Genomic DNA, 27263 nt, shown 5'->3' on the forward strand with positions numbered 1-27263 from the left:
TCAAAGTCATCGCTAGAAGAGGCAGCCTGTAATCAGTCGTCGTCTTGAAGGAGCTACGAATTCTGGGAGGGTCTGAGAGACAGACCCTCTGCCTAGTAGATATCTATACTTTACTCTTTCACCGCCAACCAATTGTCAGGGTACAACTTGGACTCATCAGAGAAGAAAGAGGAGAAGGATGACTGCTCACTGCTGCAGCTTTCGAGAATTGCTTTTCCGATTCAGGTATATGTATAGTGTAATTGTCTCGCTCCGAAGTGCAGGCACTTATTCGGAAGACGCTTACGTTCTACTACTTCTTAATACACGCCAACGTACGTCAAGACTTCCGTGAGTTGGAAGGCTGAAGCATGAAGCAGCTGCGTATGCACGGCATGGTACCACGACTACGGCAGCATCGAAATGGACTAAATACGTAATTGTAAAATTGGCCAAATTGGCCGTTTGCGAGGTGTTACGGTAACCGATCACTCGAACTCTCCATGCAACAGTGCAACGCACTCTGACTTACTGTACATCGTTAGACCCGATCACTTCAACCGATCAGAATTATGCTAGCTGCGGTAGAAACAATCTATGAATATATATTCTGCACGTGCTAACTGTGGGACAACAATGAACTCAATAAACTAGGCCAGGCGGTATTCTCTCGGTGTTTTAAAGTCAATTAATATTATCGTTCGTAGTTTACAACCTTGGCTCTAAAGACCGTGGAGCATTAGTAAGGTACTTTTTACACTGTATTCACAACGTCAACGAGACAGACGCGACAAATTTGAAACGTCTTTTCGTGGAATATCTGGAGCGAGTTGAAGGCAAAGCTTAGTTGTGTATAATAATTTTCCATGAATGAACTCGGGATGGTATCCAAATACTGATCCTCCAGCAGAGAAGCATGTGTGACTATAGAGCCAAGCTCCTCTCCTCTCTTCCGTTACAATGAGACCAGGAGTTTTCCACATTGTTTGTCTTTTAGATTCTTTGTTGAAAAATTTCATGAGTTTTGTTTCCGCAGACACGTCGAGAGCATGTTCCAGAGTCTGGATCCTGGAGGCTTGGGCAGCATCTCTCTGGATCAGTACAAAGCCGGAATGACCACCCTTGGCATTGGCTGCTACGACATGAACCCGAAGACTTGCTCAGCCGGACGAGTTGACAAACAGACTTTCGAAGATGAAGCGTAAGTCAAGTTGCAAATTTTGTAATTTTCTTGACTATGACTTCGGGTTTCCAAAGACACCTTTTTCTAATCTTATACTTCCGGATGACAATTTTTTACATAACTTCTGTACCACAAAATTTCCGTAATCATACGCCTCAGCCCCCCCCCCCCCCCCCCCTTGAGTAAAATGCAAACGAGTTACGTACGAGGGATAAGTAGCGTTTAAAATTCTTCTCCCTGAAACGTTATAACGCGACGCAGATGTTCGATGGCGGCTGGCGATGTTTACTTCACCGCAAAATGCTAATTTATTAGGTCAGTTCGGTTTGTTAGCGCCGACAATTCGTTCCCACGGAAACGTGGTACAAAGCTGGGCTGCCTTTACCTACAGCGAAGCCAGACTCAAGATTCTGCACACAACTTAACAGGTTTAACGATAGTTATAATTGGATATCTTAGGTATCCACTCGTTTCTTCGATTCTTTTTACTGAAAATTGGTCATTAATTTTACAATACAATTGCAGGATCGCCGAGTTAAGTATATTACCATTACGCTTTAGACAATATCCCCATGATCTATACGTCTGAATCGCGTCACACCGCGCCTTTTTCAAAGCTGCTACACTCCGAGAACCTGGTCTATAACGTTCTATCGAGCCATGGAGAATGGATTGAAGTGGTCCAAACTTTCAGCATTCATATATCCCGCTCGTTCGAGGTCAGAGAAAAAGGTTCGACGACTGGTACCGCACGTGTTGCAAATGTCTTTCCAGATTTGACCACCCAGTAGTTTCAATGTCTCGTCGTTCGGTGCAATTGTGCGATCTCCAAAGATGATCACTTTTCGCAAAATGCATCTTATTTCGCTGCTCTAGTGTAAAGTTACAAACGACCGATGCAATGCCGATGTAGCACTGTAAAGATGAAATTGTCCAACTATAAAAGTATCTAATCGATCCAGGACTAACGATAAAAGACGCGGCGAAGATTCCCACCGTCGAAATCGAACCGATTCGAGTCAATTAATACCGATCTTCGATCTGACTGCATGACGGCAGTCGATGTTGAGGTTGGTCAATTTACCAGTAATAAATGACCGAGTCGAAGCGTGGAAAGGATGTTTTCGTACCTCACTTCTGGGTTTGAAAAATGTTTTATTACTGTAGTTTCGACGAGATGAGTCGACCGACGTTGTGATTGTGCGATTTACACGAAATTCAAACGGTACCATGAATAGCATAATAATAGCCGCGCAGATCGTTCGGCTGTATAATCGTTCTTTGACGGACAGGAGATAGCTGCAGGTACCGTTTATGCCTGTCTCCGTGACGACGACGAAGCCGATGCTGGACTTTGTCGATCCGAAAATTCCGTTAACCGATCAAGTTTCTCACGCACAATTCATTTGAACGAAGAACACGAGGAAACACAGAGCGCTTTGTGTATTGAATTACCGCCAGAGCGATTAGGATCATGCTCAACGATCGTAGCTATCATAGAAATATTCTCGGCGATCCTATTTTCTTTCTATACTAGGGATATTTTGGTATATACTATAACGTCTGCGCAAATATCGCTCCGACTATGAGCCAAGTCGAGACTCTAGTTTCCATTGACTTCTCCTGGAATTAGAAACTGGTAGCCACGTCGTATCCTGCATTCAACAATCTGAATTCCTTACGCGACGTGGAATTTCTCGATGCCTGAGGATATACCTGCAGCAAAACGGGGGATCTCGGCTTCTGAAGGCCCGGACAAAATCAGGTCCCATCATCATACGTGCTCTTCTTCAGAAGTATGCAGGTATTATATACGTTGCGTCGCGGGAGTTTTGAATAATCGTAGGGATTACTTTAATAAGCGAGGGGTCGAGAGGCCTAAGACATTGAGGCACGCGTAGCCCGCGGGTCCTAAGGACCAAAAGGATACCCTAGACCGAATTACCAACGCCCTTTTCTCCTCGAAGGAATCTGCGAGGAAGGATAGCATGGATATGTAACTCCTAAAGATACGAGGCCAGGAAAGAAATCGTCTGTTTACTTTTAAGATAAGTAAATAGAAGAGTAAAAAAGAGATTAATTATCGGCTAATTATAGTTGAAGCCATGCAAGAACGTATAACGTCACGTTTGTAAAATTCGTGACTCACAGTCTTCGAGTCACTGCACTCTGAGCATGCGTTAAGGCTCTTTAGCGACTAAAATGAGAGGCAGAGAGAAGAAGAAAAACAAGATGATGAAGGACAGGTCTGCGAGTAATTCTATCCTGAAAAAAATCACGAGAACGAACAAAATGGGGCAATTGAAATTCGAGAAGACAGCGTCTTTCCGATACTGGATTGCGTATCCACTTTCCACCGAAACCAATCGACGTGCAGTCCTCCAGAGTACACGAAATCCAGAATTCAACGTTCCTTCGTTTTCTCTTTAGCTCGTTACGTTTTATTTCACATGTTGATTATTATTCGATTGCTTCTAACGGGACAAGATCACGATCGTTCCAGTTTTTGCGGGTAACGTATTGAAGCCCCGCTTCTTACGCTTAAGAAAAAATTGGGGGGGATACCTTCCGTGAAGTTAATTTACTGTATAAAAAAAAAAAAAATTAAAACTGCAAAGTAAAGATTATTTCGTCCCTCAAATGTGACACGCAATATATTGTATAAGTAAAGAACGTAGATGACCCCTGGACTCGAGGCTCGGTCAGAGGTTAATGGACCATTCTTGCGAATCATTTCTGTCATTGTCCTGAGCGCGGGTACCTATATATATATATGTATAGACGTATAGCTATAGTCTATACGTAAATTATTAACCAGCCGACCTGAATTTGCATTAGTGTCCGAACGTACAGACGTATAATGTACATAAGTGAGTCTCCATTCTACGGGCAACAGAGAATAGATGATGCTGGAGTGATTTCGAGAGAGACAAACGTACGAGGCGCGTGCGGGGCGAACTCAATTTGCTCCGATTAACTAGCGCTCGCTTCTCGGTCAATATATGACCGTAGGTATTTACGTGCAGCATGTATGTACGTAGGAATAGAATATCAGACTCTCCCTAATGAATGTTGTATCAAATTACATAGCAGTGAGCAAATTTACAATCATTTTTTTGATTTGAAAAGCAGTTGATCGTGAAAAGATTAAGACTTGGTTCTAAATTTTGTAATCAAGTTTGACAGACAGTTAAGGACGGTCCCGAACTTGGTGCATGTGTAAGTTATTTCACTCACAGAGTATAACAATGCCTCTTGAAAAAAAAATGGTATAGAGGTTAGTTTTTGTCGTATTATACATGTACAAGGAGTGGCAGTGTTACGATAAATTATCACTGCGACGAGCAGGCAAGTCCTGAGTTATGGCTTTGGAGCACCGTAGTAAAATCGCAGTTTTTGCTCGTCGCTCGCTTACTCGGCTTACAATTAGTTTACTTGAGATGTATTATACTTTCGCGAAATTTGGAATTGCGGCATTATTCACGTCTGTATACATACTCCAAGTATTCCCCCTTTGTGGTGAAGATGAAAGGGTTGCGCAATCGTTTTTTGTCTATAATCATATTTTGATCCTTTCATTCGGCACATGTTGAGCGCAATAAGGCGTTCGGACACCCTGTAATATATGTAATTGTGCGTTTACGTCTGATGGCTGATGTGTCTCTGCGTACATTACATACGTCTACTCTTCTTCGCGTCTTCTTCTTTTTCTTCTTTGCCCAATGACGTCACCCGTCTTTGGGTCAAGTGGGCTTAATTGAAGCGACTGTACAACGAATTATTAAAGCAAATCTTGTAAGTTTCCTTAATTATTTTCAAAGGTCTAAATAACACACGCGTGACAAAAAACATTCAAACATCTTCATACTCTGTTTGAATATATGGATATTATGGATGTTCCTATTATTTCAACTTTGGACAGTATAAGTAAGAGAATGAAGTAACGATTGTCACGATATAATCAAGATTTTATTTTCACAGAAAAAAATGTCTGGTGAGTATGCTGACCGAAATGATAGGCAAGAAATCATAGAAGAGGAGACTGATCTACACTTTGTACAAAAATAAGTTTCGAGTAATCGTCATATAAGTTGTTTCGTATCCATATGAAATACATATCTACCTGCAGATAAAAAAATAATCGTGCGAATAAATTTTAGTACAGTATGCGCATAATAAGAGTCTCTTTCTAAATTTCTTGAAGTAACGATAGAAAAAAAAAACAACAATAAAAAAAAAGAAAAGAAAAAAACAACCAGAATAACGATATACGAGTACGTAGGTATATCACCACCACCACCACGTGACTCGGTTGTCAACTGTATAATGTACTTCCTGCAAGCATTATCTGTAAGGATATTTCTTCCCGTCGTTAATACACTTACTACCCATATACCCACAACGAAAAGAAGAAGTAAGTCCAGTCCAGTCGAGCACTGCAGCACTCCAACTTTCTAGCCCCGGACTCTTTCGTTGCAGGTCAATGTAGGTATAAGGTATAAGGTATAAGGTATAAGGTATAAGGTATAGGTATACGTATACGTGTATAATTTTTAACACCGCATGAAGGAGCCGGCGTTGTCCCGCTGTGCAGCTGGACCAACCAGGCAGAGTTGAAAGTGTGCCCTGCACCGCCCGCAACAATGGGTGGGAGTAGCCCAGGTACACACAAGTGGACAACCTATACGTATAATATACGTAAGCCTTCGTACGTTACACACCGATCTACGTGCAATGACAAGAACCGGGTTGCCCGCTCTCGTACGAGGAATAAAAAGTTGGAAGGAAGTCGTCGATCCGGCGAAAGGCTCAACCTCAAACCCAACGATCAAGGTAAACCACGCGCGAGACCGGATCGCGATCCCAATTTCTTGGATGCGGATATCGTCACCCCTGATTGTCGTATGATGCAAGATGCGGCGAGATGCCTAATAATAATTGGTGACATGTTTTTCGAATCACGGTAAAAATTTTGGCCCATAATTCGACACGGATAATCGTTGATAAGCTGGATGATATTTAGCCTTGCATTCGCTGCTGCGCGATCAGAGAGCTTGACGTGGGTTGGTAAATTCGGAATGTAAATTACCGGTATCGAGGATATGTATAAGAAGCTGTGGAGCAGGAGTTGGAGCCTTTAGAAAATAAACGCCGAAGCCTTTCTTGTGCCCTCCGCTGGTTTGATTGTGCTTTTCAAGTATGCACGAGCCGAGACTCGGTTGCCCGAGGTAAATCTACGCCCATTCTCGGCTCTCTTTCCTCCTCCTCCTCCTCCTTCTCCTCATCCTCCTCCACCTCGCCTCTTCTCTTCTCTTTTGCCGCACGTATGGCATACACGCACACGTGAATGCATTATGCGTGCGCCTCGAAGGCAGACTCTACGGTCTGCCCTGCGTGATACACACGGACAGGTTGCCTCCGGGCAACTTGTTGCTGCTCTCGCTCCTTTGCTCTGGCTGGTTGGCTGGCTGGCTGGCTGGCTGGCTGGCCTGCTTGCTAGCCCTCGATACCTCCTCCCTCGCTCTTCGCTGGTGTGGGAGGCTGATCTACGACTAGCGATGGGTTCGAACCTGCGGCCCGATGGTAATAATCAAGCCTAACTGTGGAGGATAGAGGTAAGAAGAAGTATCTCATGTTGGTTTTCAACCGAAAAAGTGGTTCAACAAGTCTTCAGAATGGCGCTAATAAGCAATCAGGGTTTAATCTGATTGACGCTCTTTTTCAATTGTGAAAGTTTTGCTACAACAACGCCATCTTAATTTTATGGACACTTGCTGCACACGGATATAGTCCTCCTTCCCTATATCCTCCATAAACCCAACAAGAGTTCCGAACGATTCAACGATTCCATGTTTCAGTATGTTCTTTTAGAAGACCATAACTTGGAAAAAGTTTGTTCCTTGAGAATGCAGATGATCACCACAAACCATTCTCGTGATACGTAATGTTCGTTTGCGCCGAAATTCTCTACAGAATTAGTATTTATCAAGCGAAGACTTTCAATTTCGAAAATTCATGATCAAAGTAAGCTCTTTCTTTTAAATACGATATTTTTTGGCAGTGGAATGCTATCAAAAGTGTCACTATACTTCAAGACTGCACAATAGATCGATGAAACATGATCCGCAAAAGATTTGGAAAAAAGGTATTCTCGCATCATAAAAATTTCAACAATTCTCAAGCTTGTAGAAAAATTTTCACACCATTCTGCATCCTGCATATCCAGTTGAGAAAAAATCCTCTTTCAATTCGAATTTTCCGAACCTTAAGTACAAGTTATGCGTACATTCGTACCCGTCACTGCGGCACGTGTGTCGCGTGTGTGCGTGTGTCAGACACGGTAGATGGCGTGTGTACAGCACCACGTTCAAGTGCCCCCTCGAGTCCTCCTCGTCCCTCGTCTCGTTTTTGAGCCCCCACCAAAAGATCTGAGAGACGAACGAAGGGGGCAGAAGCAGGCTGTAGAACGAGGCAGTCGTTGTCGGTGGTTTCAGCGACAGTTCCCGCTCGACTTTCAAACAGGGATAGTCATGTCGACGGAAGACGACCTCAAGTCTTCTCCTCTGCACGGTTTCTCAATTCCAAGCAAATCAAAGGACAATAACATCGTTGAAGTGAACTCGTTGTTTCTTTTCTTTCTACGTAAAGAGTTATAGACTAAAAAGACGGTAGCCACTGAAAAAGTTGTCTGACATTCTTGTTTTAAAAAAGACACAACAAGAAGAAAAAAAATAATACAAAGAGAAAAATCACACTTTGCCGGTGTAACGTTGCTTTTTTCTGTACACTTGCAAGTGTGTCTCGGTATAATAATGCCAACTAAAGTATGAAAAAGAAAATGCGGATATAATAGGAATAAAATTGTGCCTGAGGTGAATTTCCCTAAAATTTTCACCGACGACGACGACGACTGTTCGTTCTCCACCCGTAAATCCAGGATCAGTATCAACGTGTATTGTGTTTTACGGTTCGGATTTTTATACCCGCCTTGTTCGAGGAGGTTGACACAGCGAATGTGCTTATCTTCGTATAAAAGGATTAGATTTACGATTAGAATGGATTAGAAGGACACTGTGTGCTACACATGACGATACAAGTACAGAAAAACGCTGACTGAGTATACAGGGAAACAAAGCTGATCGGCGCCTTATAAAGCGTAAGAGAAAAGCTTTGCTTCGGTGTCATTTCAGTGTTTGATTGTGATTTCACGGATCAAGCGTCGTGGTACGGTGCTAACATTGATCACACGAACGATAGATTCCAATCTCGTTTCGAGTAATACTCGACATTCGGAAAACCAGAAGAAGCACAACGCTGAAGCTGAGGAACTATTAAATAGAAAGTAGATACTCCGATTTTAATTATTGATAACAAACTACGAATGATCATCAATGAACTGCGAATAGTGTGACATTACGGAAGTTTGCCGAAGTGCGTCAAGTGTGGAATATCCCGATGGTGTGATTCATAAAAGAAAGGGAGTAATAATAATCGCTCAACGAGAATATTACTCACGTCCAAGTTCATCCTCATACATGTCGGAAGCTCGATTATTAGGACAATTAATAAAGGACAGTGGCGAAGTTGGTGAAGAATATTTTTAAGAGGAGGCGAAAGTTCGGCGAAAGATGATAAGGTCCGAGCCAAGGTGGCCATCTTACGCCTTCGTATTCGCTGCTGCTGGATTTTTGTTACTTCATTTTCGTCAAACAGCGGTCAATGCAGCTCCAGCCGCGACACATTCGCACCCTGCAGCTGCTCCTCCCGCTGACCAATGCGACTGGATCGGAAGGTCAGTTTTTTTCATTTTGACTAATGCTATATATGCAGGTGCTCTTGAACTACAATCGTTGAAAATAGAAAAAATAGTTACATTATTTTTATTACTAGCTCGCGGTTGATTCGTTTATAAGAACTTTCCATTACTAACAGTAAAAAAAAGTTTCTCTTCAAAACATTGCAAGTACAGAAGGGAAAAACCTATTTTGCTTCGCTGTGAGGAAATCGTTTCAAACCAAAGAATTCGAAAAATTCAATGGTGGTTCGCAACACGCGTTAGAAACATAACAAATTTCGAAACAGGTTTAAATATTATGAAATTCACAATATTTAACCGTCAATCATGCGTAATGGAGTTTGTAAACGTGAGCATAAATTCTTCATTCAATCCTAGAATTTGGTGTTGATTCACGTATCGAGGAAAGAGTATATAACTAACTAGTCTTCTATTCATCTAATCGTCAATATTTACCCCGACATACAATACGTATCGAATTGTATAAGGCCTAGATGTGTAATGATAATCTGTCTATTTACGCGATCATCGATTATAGAATTTAGGAAGATATAATAACAAACCGCGTAAATTTTACGCCCGATTCGGGACTGATACACTCCGCACAACTTCGAGTCTTTAATATAGCCACATCCTGTATTTAAATGTCACCTTCTTCGGTCTGTATTTATTCCCAAAGCGCCAAAGTTGTAATATGCATTATACACACATGCGTACGAGTACATATGCATACCTTATGTGTGTATGTTTGTGTATGTATATATATATAATGATAATGAGAAGTTTCCCTTGTCGCATGAGACGAAACCGGTTCCGTATAAAGCCGTACAACTGGTTATGTTGTGAAGCAAGATTTTTCTTTCCTACTTATTACAAATCATATACAAGCCACGCGTGAAGTAAATTATACTACATATTCACACACATATATATATGTATATGCCTACATCTATAGACGTATATAATCGAGTATATAATATATACGAAGGTATATTTATTACATGTATTATACGAATACTCCTACATTTCCTCGCTCTTGGATAAATTCATTGGTTTGTTACAGCCGCATTATATAGAAATGAAACATATATTAGAAATAATTCAAGCAATATTTTCCAAATACTTCGACATCCTACGTTACAAATGATCATGACGTTTATTCTCCACGTGTTGTCAAAGATATTTTCGAAACAGCACTAAATTCAGTAGACATACAGAGTTTAAGACACTTTCAGTCCCAAAAGCTGGCACTTATCCAAAGTCTGGTCTATTCGCATTGCAATTACTTAAACGATTGGAAGGGGAGGGGTCGACATACCATATCCGGAGAAGTGTTTTTCCCCGACAGCCCTAAAACCGGGAAGCAACAGAGATGCTTCTATATCTCGTGTGTTCGACAAGCGATTATCATTTCTTTAAAATTCCGTCGACTTCGTGATTACTAACCGTCAAATTTATTTCCAACAGTGGCGGCGGGGGTCGAGGAGTCCGTCCAGTTTACCTGCGGTGTTCGAGAGGCGCGGTGTCCTGGCGCTACCCGCGAGGAGCGCTTCGAATAGTGTTGCAAGGTGGCGGAGGCCGAAGTTTCCGGGGTTGCGTGAAAGTCTCGGGACCGGCGCGGGTCTACCTCGAGGCGAAGGGCACCCTAAGGCCTGTCTACAACCCGGGTGACGGCAAGCACGAGGCTTTGCACCGTTGTTTCCATTCCCGAGGACCGGTGGCCGCCCTCTACGTCGAGGCCGACGAGCCGCCTACCGCCGAACGCACCCTGGTGAAGCTTCAGTACGACCTCGAGTTCTCCCACCTCGTCGAAGACGAGGGCGAGTGCAGACCCTGCTCGAAGGAGGAACTATCCGAGGCCTATTGCCAGAGCGACCTCGTCGCCAGGGGGACCGTCAGAGCCGTCGAAAGGCGACCCGAAATCGACGCCGCTGAGCTCGTGCTCAGGGTGACGAAGATGCTACGACGCGTCGACGAACTAGCCGACGTAAGTACGATTGACGATATTTTATTGTTGCTTAGTTTTTTCTTTCTTTCTTTCTTTCTTTACGTGTAGGTACTGTTTCGGTTTACACAAGGGTGAAATTAGTAACGTTATTGTATGGAAAGAATGGGAGAAAAATCACTATTTTCATAATTTTACAATGATTCTAAAGGGACCAAGCTTTCGAAATATGCGTGTGTTTTGTTTTATTACATGCGCCGTCCTCTTTGCACAGATGCAATGTAATTGGATTACCACATTTGTCTTTAAAATTAGAGACAGCTAAAATAGATGGCAAAGTTTTAGCTTTTTTTTCTCAAAAATTAAAGTAAACCCGGATAAACTACAAATGACACAAAAATAATTGGTAACATAAAACTTAAAATAAATACGGCAGTGGATTTGATCCGCAAGTGTTCAGTCGTTATTCACAAATTCGTACAGATACAATATTTTGGCGATATTGTTGTACTTTGTAATTTTTTCATGCATTTAAATAGACAGTATAATCGTCCTTAAGAACCCGTCGATTAATTTTACGGTTATATTTGTTACAGGACAACGAAGTGGACACCGGTGACATGCATCGCAAGGAGGTCCGAATACGTGTCCCTAGTTTGTGCGACGCGCGTCACGGTGAGGGAGAATTTGTGATAATGGCAAAAAAAAGGCTGAGTGATCTGACCTTGGTTTGTGCACCAAGGCTAGAAGCCTGGGCAGAGGCAGTCAGAGAGCTGCAGTCTGCTCCTTGCGTATTGAAGAGCTAATATCCGTTGTATATTTTTAATATACCACACGAATAACTTTGCGAACATGGTGACTTATTGTATAGTTGGTACTATGCCTAATAAGGATACCATCAATATAAAAGTTATATATATAATATATATATAATCAGGTAAATCGTGCCTGTAATAATATGTGATCCTTAACCTGCGATTGCGCATATATTTAGCGATCAGTGATCAGGATTATACAGTTTTGAATTGATAAAGTGATCTACTAATTTTATTTTAAATATAATATGTAAAATGTATTGATGTAAAAAGTATAAGAGAGTGGAAAAGCGACGATAGAGAAGAAAAAAAAATAGTGTACATAGGTATATATAGATATATGTATGTATGTGTATTGTATATTGGGTTGTACATACTACGATTGTACTTTGATGTATTAAGCGATCGATCTCTGAACTGTGATATTATTGTATTATTAGAGGTTTATCAAAAGGAACAGAAAAAACAAAAAAAAAAAAAAAGAAAAGAAAAGAAAAGAAAAAAAGCCAACGGATAAAGTAAATTTATATCAGTTTTATTTGATGTGTAAAAACAACGAATAAAAAACTAAATTGTTCAAGCAAAATTTTATGTTCTCTCATTATTATTATTACTGTTGTTATTACTATCATTATTGGTTTAAAAAAAACAAGATCTCATTCGAACTTACCCACATCTCGAATTTGATGAAGTATCGGCACATACATATTTCATTCTGGTCCATGGTATCCACCATAATGTCTCGAGAAATTCACTTTACTGCGCACTAAGACTGTTTATTTTCCGTTCATCATGTATATTCGATATTCCTTGGGCTTATACACGTTACACGGAGATGGAGAGAGAAAAAAAAACGCGCTCGCAGCTATGCACACAAAATAATATAATTTAGGCCCATCGAGGACGAAGTTGATTTTTCAAGAAAGTTTAAGCTGTATAAAGGCATGCAATACTAACAAGCCAAATTGAATATTTTTCTCGGAGACATCGAAGTGATGGGGTAAAAAAAGTTAAAACCGAGGTAAATACGAAGGGCAAAAAATGCGGTTGAAAACGAGAAGAGGACGCGTCTCATCTAAATTCCAAGAGGTCGTCACGTAGATACACGGATCGGTTTTATTTACCCCTCGATAAATATCCTGTCTTCCTTTTTTCTTTTTTCTCTTGTCGTTTAACTGCGAACTCTCAAAGCTCGCGAACACAAGCTTCGTGAATCACGTGCATTGCCTTGTACGGTGAGAAACGCTTTTTGTGCCCTGCCGATCAAACCGCCTTCTCGGTGACAAACTTGTATATTATACCTAATTCCAAGATCGATTCGATTCCTCGCTTTCGAGTCACGTAGACATTGTTGATTTTATTTGGAATGAAAATTGCACGACACAATGAAGAATTCAATCATTACGAATGTCACTTATATTATATGCAGCTTATATTCATATTCACTCTCACGTAACGCATAAACATGAGAGAACTGACTAGCAAAGAATGCCAGGTCGTCTCGGTGGCTCTTCGCAAACGCATTTACACACGCACACGTTCAGAGACAATGTTTAAGGTAATCACTTCTAGGAAATGTTCTTTCTGATCGTTGTAAACTAACAACTGGGGCTGCATTTGACCGAGGCGAACATCTCGGCCGCAATTCGCCTGAAACATACCGCAGCGCCATCTCTTAATCGTGATGCAAACGTAAGCGTTGGTGATCTGGATGGTAAAGTAGGAAGTTTCTAGACTAGCATTGTGCGATGGTAATAATATGGTGAATTGTCGGTATTTGACCAGCTGATTGTGAGATAATTTTATTTGCGACCCGAATGAAAGCATCTCACAAACAGGTTATGTTGTTATATCAAGCTGTTGTAAATAAATCACGTAACACAGAAACGAAATTATTTGATACTTTCGTTACAAATTTGTTTCTAAGAAACTGCGGCAGTTTCAATTTATAACGACGTAACGATAGAAAATTCTAAAACGAAACTATGGAAATGTGGGCGACTAGAATTTCATGACGTCACTTTCGGCAGCAAATGGCGCACAATTCAAATCACGAATTGATAGACCTCGTATTTTTTGCAAATGAGAAATTGAAACATTGACAAGAAAAAAAATATAAGTTACTGGAATCACATGAGTTGGAATTTTCCGATGTTCATATATAACTGTACAGAACTTATGCGCGAGTATAATTGATCACATTTTGTTCAACAAATATATATAACACTTTATTTCGTAACAAATTACATGGAAAACACCAGACTGAAAACACGCACAGGAAAATCAATTGCATTCACGTATGTCCGTAAAAAACAACGAATTTATATTGTTCATCAATCATACGTATTTACCTATTACAAGATCTGGCTAAATTATCCAGATAAAAATTCACACCTGAAATCTGAATTCCGTAATCATCAACGGACGGTGGCCATACGAATTAATATTATACGTAGAATTATACAAAATTAGCAAAGATATATGTGAATATTAGCAGTTTAAGCCCTCAAATTTTTATTTGCAGACTATACCACAAACCCGTTATAAATTACGTAAATCAATCATTCCAAAATAAGGTACATAAAATGGATCCTAGATATACATAAACGGATTTGGAATGTTGAGTTGACTATAGAAGAAAGCAAATTCACAGTACAATCACCTGTAAATTGGTACATGTAATTATTTTTTTCCAATCAATTCATACCCCAAATGTTTGTGTTTAATAGATGAAATTACGACAGATTTTAATTTCTCATTTTATACTGAGCAAGAACTTGGATAGCAAATTTAAAAAAAAGGGCGGACCTTGTCGACATCCATTAATTCAATTAGAATAACATTGTAGTTTGTCAACATTCGAATGAGCACCTCATTCCCATAAGCAGTATCACTCAAAAGGCAGAGTTAATTTCAAAGTAAGCGAAATAATAAAAGAATGATGATTTCGCAAGGACAAATAGACAAGATGAATTTTATTCACCACTAAAGGCATCTACATTTGACAGCATTTCTATGAAAGTAAATATTCATCAATAAATTGGAACTCGAGCAGCAGTATCAAGGAAAAAAATGGGGCAATAACGTTGAAACAGAAAGAAAGAACTTATCACAAACGGAAATAGCCTAGATATGGAGAATTATCACCACCAGAAAATAATATTCTTTTTATTAGATTGACTACGTGAATGGGAATTGGAAGTTAGAAATTCTTGATAGCATGTAACTTCAAACAGAACGATAAGTCGACAAAACAATGATCTGACTGATTCTTTGAATTCTTTTCGTTCTCTTATTTCATTTTAGATGAGTACAAAAATATTTAAACTTAAATTTTATGTTCGTCATAATACATTGTGTAAAGGTGTGCCGAAAAATATATTAATATATATATATATTTATAAGTAGTATAATAAGACAACCAGAATTGCATTCTGGAATAGTTTCTGCAAAGTCAATTAAATATAGGGTAAATACGTGGGAATGGAACAATTTGAATCAAAAAACTAATGGTTCAAAAATTTCCCAGAACAAATCTATCGAACTTTCTTTTTTTTTCCCTTTTATATTTTTCATTTTAGAGATTTTTGTACATCAATCTTCAGTTGTTTGTCATCCGGAAATTTTAGGCTTTGGCATCTTTCAATCATTACGCCCATGAATTTTGTAGAAGGGAAATTACTACTGTAATAATTAAGGAAAATAAATTGATCCCGAGTAACGCTACGAAAGTATGAAATTATGTACTTCGAAATAAATGAGTGGTATTTTTCATACACATGCGTACCACATAAATATTTGTTATTATTAAAATTTCATGATCCTTTGAATTTAAGAAATTATCACATGTCATTAATAACTAATCAGTACACACGGAATAACAAAAAGTAGTACCTACGAGAAGACATGTAATACTTTTTAGCAAATGTTTCCGCACGAACAAAGTGAATTTTCAAATTAATACAATGAAACAGTGACTAAGATAGTACTGAAAATAAAGTCAAATAGAATAGAATATGCGAATAAATAAACGGAGAATAATTCAACACATATTATTTCAGTTTGACGAATAAAGAATATTATCATACAGTGATTAACAGAGGATAAACACGGGATTATGAAAGTGGATTATTCATTTCTTGCACCTGAATGCAGGGAAGGTCGTTACAATACACTACTGTCGACAAGATTGAATAATGTCAATTCTGTAACGCCCAAAATTGTTTCAACTTCAATCTACCTTGTAAATTACAAAGCTCAACTTGCATGGTTTTCGATATTCATGTAGCAGTATGTAAATATACTATGGAAATACTGTTGTTTCTTGCAACGCAAATTACTTGTAACCCTGCTTATTCATCATTATGTTTTCAACTACATTCTGAACACTCATATCGAACTCAGCGTTAATTAATTACGTGTTTGTCAAACTACCAAGAAGAAAGGATAAGATATGCAATTTGTATGTTGACGAAATCAAAATTGCTGGATCGATATAAAAGAATGTAAATAACAATACCTCTCTACTCACAGTCAATCAAGAAAATCAATGTAACAGATCATTTTCAACATTTGTTTGGAAAAATGCCGAATTTCTTAAAATTAGTTGGAAACAGCCAATTTGAATAGACTAAATCACTAAATATCCCTTTCAGCAGAAACCGATGACGGAATCAACTACAATCAATACAGCAGATTCTTTCAACGTAGCAAGTTGAAGGATTGATCTACATTATTTATCCTAGTACCATGCGATCACTACGGCTCCTATGAATCGAAATAATGACATCAATAATCGCATTCTGCCACAGATGTACCAAATCTGAACCTATCTTTGTTTGCTTTTTTCTTTATCTTCCTCTACATCGGCAGCTTAAGAGACACAACTTCTAAATTCAATAAAGAATTTCATTTATAAATACCTAAATTCATAGCTGAAGCATATCTGGTGGAAGGGGAATAAAGAAAATGGTAAAATTTTAAACAAGAGAATTAAGCGATGATCTGACGCAATTATGAACAAGGTGTTTACACGCATTGCATTGTATCAAAATTTACCTTCAATTCCTACAATCAATCTCACTCTACATATTGAAAGACATGTACACTTTTTGACACAATGTCATATCGAGCAGATGAAATGATAGAAATTTTTTATGAAAGTTTTTGCTTAAATCTGAGGTATAAAACTTCTCGTATTACCAATTGGGTAATGTTGGAAACTTTTCGTTGAACATTCAAAGAGCGCCTTATAGCTAGAAAATTGAATTACGTTAAAAAAGTTCGTAAATGTGTTTTCAAATAATGAGAAAAATATAAGTAAAATAGGCGTTGTATATAAAACTTTACATGTAGCACTTACGTTCACTTTTTGTTAGTGCGAGGAATATTTTGAAAAATTTCCAATAAAAATTCAAATTCATTCGTTGAAACGGTTTTTTTAGCGATTCCCTTTCCTCCCATCTCTGTTCATATAGACAGCTACTTAAAAATCTTTCAATATTTACAGTAATATTTACCTAGATTCGTCGCAATACTCGAGAATTTCAAGTTCTCACACACATTTTTCGTGAAGACATTAGGAGACATACGGATAATTGGGACACAGAGATATCACTAAGTCATCCATATTAGGAAGGACTACCAGCTTCTCAAATTCCCTCAGTAATTTGTTCTCAATAAGACTTGTTATGTAAGTTAGATTGACTGGCTTTTCACCTAACGCTGGTTTTGCAGTTAAACTTATTTTTGGAACTGTTTTAAAGCCATACCATAATCTGTCCGAAGGTGGCGGTGGTATATTCAAAACGAGGCATCCCTCTATACTGGACACTGTGACCATCAGTCGAATCTCTTTATTAGAAAATCCCTCCATTGCACGTCGTATATAGCGTATCTCTGTTGCCTGTAACAGACACATGCGACGCATAAGTACCGAATAAAATTTTATGATCAACTTATCAACCATCCAGCATCAAACACATTATTTATCACAATTTGTAAACCAATATCGTCAACTCACATGCTGAAAATATTTGTTGGCGGCTAGTTTATCCACCATATTCAGGAACCTTCTACCGGACGATTGAGGTGGCCTGTAATTTCATAATAATAAAATGAAATCCAAATAACAATAAGGTAACGTCTTTAGTGATCATAAATAAATGTTCAACTAACGTTGAATCTCGAGATGTGTTGGGCACAGTGACATGTGTATTATCTTCTTCTTCGGTAGATGTCTCTGGGCTATCTTCTACGTCACTATCAAACATGGGAGATCGAGCTGGTTTCAACTTATCGGTTCCTGGCAGGTCGCTGGCGTTACTAGAAATCGAACCTGCTCTTGTGAGTTTCATGAGATTGACCTTCGTCTCAGTTGTCATCGTAAGACACCCTTCGTAAGATATATCTAGATCAAGCCAAAGACCGCGTTGATCAAGCACGGGCTGAGAAGCTTTGTGTATCACAGGTGCGCCCTGGCCTATTACCAACTCTGACACGAGAAGACTTTCCATGAAGTAGGGCAGTTTTATGTTTGACATTTTACGCTGAATTTTATCTTGAATCAAACTTATAGTTTCTGGACATTTGTGCATATCATAGAGGATTCTACCAACGAGAGCATTCATCCAAATCACATTACTCTTCTCTCGATTCTCAGAATCAGATGTCGCATTAGTGGTCATCTAAAATAGAATGGAAACACTTATATATGAAGTCACGAATACATGGAATGTGGCTGAAAAAAAATGAAAATCTATCATATTCTTCTTACCTCTGTGTACATTGCCATGTAAGCATTGTAACTCAGTTCGTGAGGAATTTCTGAAGATCCAACTGTAGTGACAGAATTTTTACTCTCATTGTTGCCTTGTACAGTCGGCGATGTTGTTGCCAGGATTATCTCATTTATAGAGCTGAGCGACCCACGCTTGTTAGCTGTGTTGACAGCATCGTTGAGTCGTCTAAACCTGTTGACAATGCAGTAACAACCCGTTGTAATATTCTGCAACTACTGTTATAACATACCACAAGGCAAGTTGAAATGTTAAACAAATAAATGATATAAAGAATAAAAACATTACATCGAATGATGCACATGTCGATAAAAGGTAGGTAAATAAAACGGACTAATTATTAGGGATTGACGAGAGTTACCAATCTTCCTTCTGTCTGTCTGTTCTTGCAAAAATGTACATCTTTGATCTCTGACCACTCTCGTCGGTGCAATCTTCAAAACCATCTTTAGCTTCTTTTGAATCCTTAGACAGATCTTCGTCAGTCTCATCTTCTTCGTGAATAGTGCCATCTTCATCAACGCCAATTTTTTGAAGGATTTCATCCTCAGATGTCTCATTTAAAGAAGAACTCTCGATCAAAGCATCCTTACTGAATGTTATACAGATTGGATACTTTTTACTCCACCTCCTGCAACAGCAAAACATCATATTTCTAATTCTAAGCTGCAAGGAAAAGACGAAATAATGTAAATTAGAGGATTCACATTAAAAATTAAACAATACCAGGGGTTATGACATAGGCACAGCTGTGATAAGTTACCTTCTTCTTATCAGCCCCTCCGGAAGTAATTTAATTGTGGCATCAGCAAGCGTGTAGACTTTCTTCCAAATGTATCTAACTTTCTGTTTTGGCTCGTCCCAAACTTCACGCTTTGGTATTCGCGTCTTAGTTTCCATCACCTTTAAGCTGCCCCCTTCCAATCTGAAGTAAACAGAAACTGTTCGAGCAACATGATAATTGTCGGGATCGTAGCTGTATGGCAGCTGATTTAGCCACCCTTCAAATCGATCCACAACGACATGCTCCTCCACCGCAGGTATTTCCAAAACAGAGACCTGCTCTTCGCCGCTTCTAACGTCTTCGATCTTCTGAGGTGTCATTAAAGTCTGAGTTACTAGACCTAACACTCTTTGAATCGTGATTGTAACAAATATTCCAGCAATGAGACCAACAATGTACTCAGGTAAAGGAATAACGTGATACGCGCCCAGAAGTATTATTGGAAGGCTGATAAGCTGGTAAATTATCTTCTTAAACAGTTGAGTCAACGCAGGTTCGGACTTTACTCGTTGTGGAATAAGCTTTTCAATAGCATTCAAAGGTAGTCTGATCAGAGGTGTTTGTAATTTTTTACAACCATCCGAGCTTCCCAGAGCTTGTAAATTTTTGTCATCCAAATTAGATTTTGACAACGAATCATCCTCGGCAAGCTCCGCAGCCTCTATTCCACTCTCAACACTATCCTCTTCAGAATTTTTTGTCTTCAGGCCAGTCTTAATGTTATAAAATCCAGTGAATCTGGCAGAGCGATTCTTAGAAAATTTTATAGGGGACGAAGGCTCCAGTTCCTGTTGTTCGGAAAGATTATCTTCAGTCGGGGTGATATCAGCCAAGTCTTCGGAATCACTGACACTAGAATTATCTTTGCTTCTGCGTTTTTTCTTTTTCCTCTCACTTTTAATCTCCGAAATTTTTTCCTCAAAAGTTTTTGTTATCTTCCCCTTGATTTCAGATAACATCTTCCATGGATCTGTGGGTGGCGTGCCTTCCGACAAATTTCCATCGACGCTCGCCGATCGCCTGCCCAGACTAGTGCCCTCTCCCAATTCATCCTCAGATCTGTTCCGACTAGTTTTACATGGACTAGATTTTGTCGACGGATGCTCAGACTCCGGAGTGTATAACTCTTCGTCGTCTGTGCTTGGGTAAAGCTCCTCAAGTTCATCGTCACTGGCATGATACCGGATCACCGGCACAGAGGTCATTATCGGTTTACCTGTTGCAACAAAAAAAATTAGATACCATATCGTCGTCACTCTATTAGCACAGATTATAATTGCTGCGTTACTTCACAGATGGAATAAATATGTAAAAGCTGGATTGTGAAAAATAAAAAGCAGATTGCTGGCCGTGCGAGGAATGAAATACCAAAGATTTGATAAGCATTGCGAGAGAAAACAGAGAGCAAAATAGAAACTGCTATCAACAGGCAAATAAACATTGAATCTCACCCTTCAGCATACCCAGGGTAACCTTTCCAGGGGTAGTCGGTTTGGAGCTCATTTTTCCACAATTACTAAACAGCGATGAGACAATAGTTGTAAAACTAGAAACAGGCGAACGGTTCCGTAGCAAGCCCAAGAATCCCGATTTTATCGTCTTTTCTATTTACTTATGACCTGTCAGATAGAAGTATCGCGGGCAACTGCAATGAACTTTAAAACTGGCTCCAACATGATCGCGGTAAACAAGTGTTAGTAATCGAAAACTTTGACGAGAGACTATAGCGACGCAGTATTTACGAGGTGCGTACTTTGTCGCACCAGTGGATTTTTAGACTTCACATTCACAAGCGCGAACAGCTTGTGATTCCCAGCTACGCACAGCCGACTATTTCTTGTTATAGATATGACAGTCTGGTAATATAAGAGCACGCATTCCTACCCGTTGGGCATATTTATTCGCCAAACGTAAAACAGAGTCATGCTATTAGTTACACCTACAATTACGCAAAGTTTGGTCGGAATCCACCGCGCGGTTAGTAGTTACCTTTATGAGAAAAATAATCAATTACTTCGCGATATAGCGCAGATTCAGATCATATCTGTTTACCACCGCACATCGCCGCACGACATACACATGTCACACGTCGGAATGACGAAGCTTGAACACTTGGTCATTTAAATCGATTATCGAATGACAAACATGGCCTCTCGATTTTAGCCTCACTTCATAGCTAGACAGCGACGCCGGATTAACGAAAATGGCGGCCGGTCCGATCGCCGAAAGAAATCAAGGTAATTCATAAAGTTTACAGAAATTATTGAAGATTAACAAGTACTGTTTCGTCTTCAAAGACATATTTCTTGTATATCACAAACATCGCGGATAATTTTTTAATTCCGTATCTTTAACTCAATATTTTCAGTTATGAACCATGTACGATTTAGGTTATGTTAGGTTATGTTATCTTGAAGCTAGAAGTACTTTTGAAAGAACGTTGCAGTTTCTGGCTCTGTATTCATAATTTTTACTCCATTGTCGCGCATAATTATTTCTTGAGTCAACTGTGATTAGTAATTAATATGAATATGATGTATTTCCAGATGCTACAATCTATGTTGGTGGTCTTGATGACAAAGTTACAGAGTCTCTCATGTGGGAGCTCTTCGTGCAGTCTGGGCCTGTCGGTAAGAAAAGTTTGCTATTGTGTTTTTCTTCCATTAAATTATAAGGAAAACCAAAATTATTTGCATTAAAATATGTATTACGCTGTATGCTTACTTGTTCAAAACTAACTTTTCCTTTCAGTTAACGTTCACATGCCAAAAGATAGAGTAACTCAGATGCACCAGGGATATGGATTTGTCGAATTTATGGGAGAGGAAGATGCAGATTATGCGATTAAAATTATGAACATGATCAAGCTGTATGGGAAACCAATCAGAGTAAACAAAGCTAGCGCCCACCAGAAGAATTTGGACGTAGGAGCAAACATATTTATTGGAAACTTGGATCCAGAAGTAGACGAAAAACTACTCTACGATACGTTCAGTGCATTTGGTGTTATTCTCCAAACACCTAAGGTAGATTAAGTCACTTTCAATTATCAGTAATTAAGCAGTTGCGTCCCATCCATGAAAAAGAAACGTGAATAATTAACGCTCTGTATTACTCGAATTTCAGATAATGCGAGATCCAGAAACAGGAAACTCGAAGGGATTTGCCTTCATAAATTTCGCATCATTCGACGCATCAGACGCTAGCATTGAGGCAATGAACGGTCAGTACCTGTGCAACCGTCCAATCTCTGTGTCCTACGCCTTTAAGCGAGATGCGAAGGGCGAGCGTCACGGAAGCGCCGCAGAGCGTCTACTCGCAGCTCAAAATCCGCTGAGCCAAGCAGACAGACCGCATCAATTGTTCGCGGATGCACCGCCTCTCAACCCAGTGACTCAGGCTCAGAACCCCAACATGCCTCCGCACCAAGTTCAGCACCATCCGCATCATCCTCATCACGGAATGATGCACCATCATCACGGAATGGTCGTTCCTCCCCCGCCGCCTCCTTCGACTCCTGGGCCACCGATGGGACACCACCATCACCCCCCTCCGCCTCCAGTCCCTCCTCCACCATCAGGAGGATTTCCTCCATCCAATATTCCGCCTCCTCCGCTGCCACCGATGTCAGGGATGCACCAATCGCATCCCCCTCTTCCCCCGGGTATGCCGCCTCCTCTGCCTCCCATGCCTGTGCCGAACTCTCAACAGCAGCAAGCTGCTCGCATGATGCCGCCTCCGCCACACTGGGGACCGCAGGGCCAGTTTCCTCCTCCGCCTCCACCAGGCGGTGCTGGTGGACCACAGTATGGACAGTTTCAACCGCCACCTAGACCTCCTCCAGGGTGGCGCCATCCACCACCTCCGCCTGCTTCACAAGGGGGGCCTCCTCCCCCTCCGCCGCCGCAATTCAGGCCCCCATTTCCGCCGAGAGGCCCACCACCTCCACCACCTCCACATGAAACGGGACAGTATTGATTTGGGACTTATAAATTGAATGTTTTGTAATAAATGATTGACTTGATTGAATACAATGTAAATCTGTCTTTTAATCATATATTCGCTAGATCAAGAGAAAAGAAGTACTGTTGCATCGTCGTGCCGCATTAGAAATTCAAGGTTTTTGACCTTTTTCCTAAAATCTATGACTTCGGTGAGATGTCACAACGCTTTGCAAGATTTTATTTAGTTTTTTGTTTGAGATCGGTAAATTAATTTCGGTAAACACGATACTGAACACGGAGAATGGAGAACTCGAAAATCCCAATTTACTTCACACCTTCATCCATTATTATTCGTGAGAATCGTAGAAGTTTCAATTGTGTAACATTGCTCGTTTGTAATAAGTGCTTTAAATGCGCTACAGTCAGCTCGAACTATCTTAGCACCCTGGTACGGTCAGTTGGTCAGTATCGACCGCACGTACCTGGCGTAAATTGTATACGAGGGACATTCGTCGCATCGATTATTTCGCATTTGTGCCGTCTAGACTGCCATCGTAGCCATGTCCCTTTCCGCGACGTAAACTTGATTCGTAATTCGTATGTTTAAAATGTATTCGGTTTTACGAGGCACGTGGTAAACGATCGTTTCATCCGTTGCACATCAAGTCTGAGCAAAATAATCATCTTCTTGTGATAGAACCCTTAACAATGAATAGATTACCACTGTTTAAAGCGCGTTATTCAAGTTTAAACACCCCAGTTAAACCCGACAAACTCCCATAAAATCAGCAGCCATCAATCGCACAGTGATAACTGTTGTTAATCACGAGACTTTTGTTACATGTAAAACAAAATGCACAATGATTCAAACTTTTACTAATGCATCGCGGTTCAAATTTATCGAGCAACAGGATCGTTTCTTGTAATGGGAATATGTTTTTACAGTGGCAAGTGAAGTATACGGATGTCCTTAGTTATCACTGTGTAAACGACTCAGTGGGTATAATAATTTGTGGCTAATTTTTAAATTCTTTTTGAGTAATTAAACGACCGTATCAATGATGCTCAAACGTGTCTGAAGTAAGCAGAGGGAAAAGTGAGTCTGTACAATGGCGCGTCCGATATACGAATGCAATTTCGGACTGCGTAACGAGAATTACACAGCTAGTGGTCCGATATTTTGTACGATCAACAAGCAATACTGCTGCAACTCACAATGCTGCCTTGTACAGCGAAGACCGACTCGCCAGCTTTGGGAAGCCTGGTACTTTTGGCTCGGACTCGCTTTGCTCGCTCTATTTCTGCTCACATCGGTAAGTTAATGCTTATTTTGCACAACGAATCGCCGTCGATGACGATTGTAAAACTTATTATTCATTTCACAAACATCGGAGAGTCAGCGATTTTCATATTGGAAGGTTTTGAAAAATTCCACGCCAAAATTACAAACTCGTTTGAACATTGAAAGATTTTTCGAGATGATGTTAAACCGATAAATTCAAGCCGCGTGACAAATACTAGAAAAATTTATTCAATCAATAACCACATGAATTATCAATTTTTATCGATCGGAGTTAGAATAATCGTTATTTTCTTCTGACCAGAAGTTCAAATGGGAGTTTAAGCCTTTTAACAGGCAAATTCTATCATTCCAAACATATTCCATCCAAAACGGTTAATTACGTTTCTCATCTCAGCTCGGTCAGTGATATTGAGGCGTTAAAGCGAGCTTACCTCTCAGCCGGGTTTTCTGTCGGAATAGAAAGCTAGAAACGTCAATTATATTACTTTATTACACATGGCTTGTGCACTGCACATGAATGACCCATGCTGGGCGCGTAGCAGGGCGCCAGCAATTAAACGGGCGTCTTAGTTGCGCCGGAAGTTGAAAGTATCTCTTTACCTCTTGTATTTTACTACCGTAGGTATATACGTACATACATATGTACATACATAACACACCGTGTCTCGCTACACGGATAAACAAGCACCGGATCCCTGTAAAACGTACATCGAATTGCTAGCCGATTAATAATTGTTACAGGTAAGCAGCTACCTCGTCAGCAGCTGCAGGCACAATCTTCACGCGGCTCCGTTCGGCTTCAGTAATCAAAGATCTCTGTCGAGAGACGGACAAAACGGCGCCAACAGTCCAAATCAGATATCCGTCAACGTGATCGCAACACCCGAGACCCTTTCCCCCCATAGAAAAATGGTTCTAGTCGCACCGCGGGCGAGTCTTACACACATGAGTAAGTTGGTTTCGTACACTGAGATTATTCTGTTTAAATCGCTGTTCAACGCCGGTAGATAGGCAACCAAATTTGCGTCTTGAATATGTGGCGATGCAAAATGTTTGGTTGCCGATCTGCCGGCGTTGAACGGGAAAATTTGTAGAAAACTGTCAATACATTTAAAAAGATACTATTTATACTCCATCAAAAAAATTGAATGAATTACAGCTAACGATCTGTTTGCCTCAAAAACGCATCCTTATTTTTAAAGAAAATAAAATTCCTCCAGTCAAAATAAATTCAGTTTCAAGTTGTTTATATCCATCAGTATGCGCATACGAATGCAGAGTACCTATAATATTTCTACACGGCAGATCGAAATATGTTTCACATGTGAGAAAAGAAATTTATAAAACATATGGAAATTCTTTTAGCGCCAGTCGTCGCCTGAGTTCTTCGCGTGGAGGAATGGCAGCTATACATACATACTATATGGTATAAGCAAATGACATTTTTGTTGCACTTATCGCGCTCTCCCAAAATCAATTACAAATTTATACTGCAATTACATCTGTATACACGAGTCCTTGCAGCGCACTCGAGGTGAAGAGAATGACAGATTTATTACAGCTGCTGAAGTAGTAACGCAGTTTTTCTTCAATCACATCTACTGCCTACTACTCAATCTATTATTATACACTATCTCTCCGTCCATGCGAAACGAAGGTATGTTCATTATTGCATCACAGTGTGTAGTAGACAAGGAATAGTAAATGTGCGTGCGCGCGCGCGCGCGCGTGTGTGTGTGTGTGTGTGTGTGTGTGTGTGTGTGTAAAAGAATGATAAAAATACACCTGTATACTATTACTAATATATATCTGCAATAAATTTACGACTTATATTTATACTCCTTTGAGAAGTTGCGTTTTTTGACAAAAATTTTGCACTTGGAAGGCGATCGTTATTAGATAGTCCGTAGTTACGAATAAGTATTTTACTCACTAGGCGTAACATTCCTGCAGCTGACGGGACCAAATGATGAAACTAAAACAAATTGGAAAAAAAAGTCGCGAGTGCAAGTAGAGATATGAATAATTAGTGCCTGTGTATGAATGCCTAAGTATATCTATAGCCATCACGTACGAGGAAAATGTTGAGTTTTCACACGTGTAGCTATAATGGATACACAGTTTACAGGTGTATTATAAGTAGAAGGCGGAAAAGCATCGGACGCATTGCATAACGTCTATTCACTTTATAGCATGTAACTATATAAATGTTAATTGGCTTTATGTTAGCCAGGTAATAATTTACTGTATAATTAATCGTCGAACCAATCTATTTAAAGCCTACGAAGCACAGCGCATTATACATTCGCTGCAATGTTTCGAAAGGCAGAGAATAGCCATTGAAAAACAATTAAATAAATTTTAAACTACTGCACCAAATAATATAGCACACGCATGTTTATGACCCTTGTGCTAATTATTTATGGAATATTTAATTTGCCAACCGCGTACTGATGCAATAGCGAATTGAGAAAGTAACTGGACATTGTATTCTTTTTAATCAACACCCGATAGCACCCGTGTTTTTGTAATTAACAATGCGTATAATAGTACAGTAATTGTAATTATTTGTAAATACACATTACAGGACAAATAAATGTATATTTCAAAAGGAAAACTGCACAATTCTTACGTTGTTCGGCACCTTGATTGAAGGGTGAGTGATGTAATACAATACATGATGTACTGACCTTGTATCGAAATGTAAACGACAAGATC

The 27263-nt window shown here is 39.8% G+C and overlaps 4 protein-coding genes across 10 annotated transcripts; 3 read left to right on the plus strand and 1 right to left on the minus strand.

Moving 5' to 3' along the window:
• Positions 1-5573: 5573 nt before the first annotated feature.
• On the plus strand, positions 5574-26270 carry LOC124404568. Of its 3 annotated transcripts, XM_046878807.1 has the most exons (5): positions 6942-6951; positions 9738-9739; positions 24217-24555; positions 25287-25494; positions 25911-26270. In XM_046878807.1, exons 3-5 carry the CDS (start codon positions 24352-24354, stop codon positions 25925-25927), a joined length of 429 nt encoding a protein of 142 aa, XP_046734763.1. In that variant the 5' UTR covers positions 6942-6951; positions 9738-9739; positions 24217-24351; the 3' UTR covers positions 25928-26270. The 3 variants fall into 3 exon arrangements, with proteins under 3 accessions (XP_046734764.1, XP_046734763.1, XP_046734762.1); XM_046878808.1 differs by lacking the exons at positions 6942-6951; positions 9738-9739 and adding an exon at positions 5574-5585 and having other exon boundaries at positions 24333-24555; XM_046878806.1 differs by lacking the exons at positions 6942-6951; positions 9738-9739 and having other exon boundaries at positions 23695-24555.
• LOC124404565 (meteorin-like protein) lies at positions 7637-12176 on the plus strand. The gene is made up of 3 exons (XM_046878800.1): positions 7637-8954; positions 10425-10944; positions 11499-12176. Exons 1-3 carry the CDS (start codon positions 8791-8793, stop codon positions 11706-11708), a joined length of 894 nt encoding a protein of 297 aa, XP_046734756.1. The 5' UTR covers positions 7637-8790; the 3' UTR covers positions 11709-12176.
• On the minus strand, positions 15414-21409 carry LOC124404561 (testis-expressed protein 2). Of its 5 annotated transcripts, none has more exons than XM_046878793.1 (8): positions 21288-21405; positions 20750-20814; positions 19278-20514; positions 18876-19145; positions 18493-18688; positions 17895-18403; positions 17740-17812; positions 15414-17622 (listed from the first exon to the last, which is right to left on the minus strand). In XM_046878793.1, the coding sequence occupies exons 2-8, from the start codon at positions 20799-20801 to the stop codon at positions 17296-17298; spliced, it is 2664 nt and encodes an 887-aa protein (XP_046734749.1). In that variant the 5' UTR covers positions 20802-20814; positions 21288-21405; the 3' UTR covers positions 15414-17295. The 5 variants fall into 5 exon arrangements, with proteins under 5 accessions (XP_046734749.1, XP_046734748.1, XP_046734751.1 ...); XM_046878792.1 differs by having other exon boundaries at positions 20750-20844; XM_046878795.1 differs by lacking the exon at positions 20750-20814 and having other exon boundaries at positions 21288-21409.
• LOC124404564 (splicing factor 3B subunit 4) lies at positions 21502-23346 on the plus strand. The gene is made up of 4 exons (XM_046878799.1): positions 21502-21535; positions 21845-21928; positions 22050-22324; positions 22425-23346. The coding sequence occupies exons 1-4, from the start codon at positions 21502-21504 to the stop codon at positions 23274-23276; spliced, it is 1245 nt and encodes a 414-aa protein (XP_046734755.1). The 3' UTR covers positions 23277-23346.
• Positions 26271-27263: the final 993 nt, after the last annotated feature.

This window comes from Diprion similis, chromosome 3, assembly GCF_021155765.1.
Source record: "Diprion similis isolate iyDipSimi1 chromosome 3, iyDipSimi1.1, whole genome shotgun sequence".
Classification (NCBI taxonomy): Eukaryota; Metazoa; Arthropoda; class Insecta; order Hymenoptera; family Diprionidae; genus Diprion; species Diprion similis.

Coding starts and splice junctions, on each gene's coding strand:
- LOC124404565 (XM_046878800.1), top strand. CDS start 8,791: ATGATAAGGTCCGAGCCAAGGTGGCCATCTTACGCCTTCGTATTCGCT. Junction 8,955..10,424: donor CAATGCGACTGGATCGGAAG/GTCAGTTTTTTT, acceptor TATTTCCAACAG/TGGCGGCGGGGGTCGAGGAG. Junction 10,945..11,498: donor GCGTCGACGAACTAGCCGAC/GTAAGTACGATT, acceptor TATTTGTTACAG/GACAACGAAGTGGACACCGG.
- LOC124404568 (XM_046878808.1), top strand. CDS start 24,352: ATGGCGCGTCCGATATACGAATGCAATTTCGGACTGCGTAACGAGAAT. Junction 24,556..25,286: donor CTCTATTTCTGCTCACATCG/GTAAGTTAATGC, acceptor TAATTGTTACAG/GTAAGCAGCTACCTCGTCAG.
- LOC124404564 (XM_046878799.1), top strand. CDS start 21,502: ATGGCGGCCGGTCCGATCGCCGAAAGAAATCAAG. Junction 21,536..21,844: donor GATCGCCGAAAGAAATCAAG/GTAATTCATAAA, acceptor ATGTATTTCCAG/ATGCTACAATCTATGTTGGT. Junction 21,929..22,049: donor CGTGCAGTCTGGGCCTGTCG/GTAAGAAAAGTT, acceptor TTTTCCTTTCAG/TTAACGTTCACATGCCAAAA.
- LOC124404561 (XM_046878793.1), bottom strand. CDS start 20,801: ATGAGCTCCAAACCGACTACCCCTGGAAAGGTTACCCTGGGTATGCTG. Junction 18,689..18,875: donor GACAGACAGAAGGAAGATTG/GTAACTCTCGTC, acceptor CATTGTCAACAG/GTTTAGACGACTCAACGATG. Junction 18,404..18,492: donor ACATGGCAATGTACACAGAG/GTAAGAAGAATA, acceptor ATTCTATTTTAG/ATGACCACTAATGCGACATC.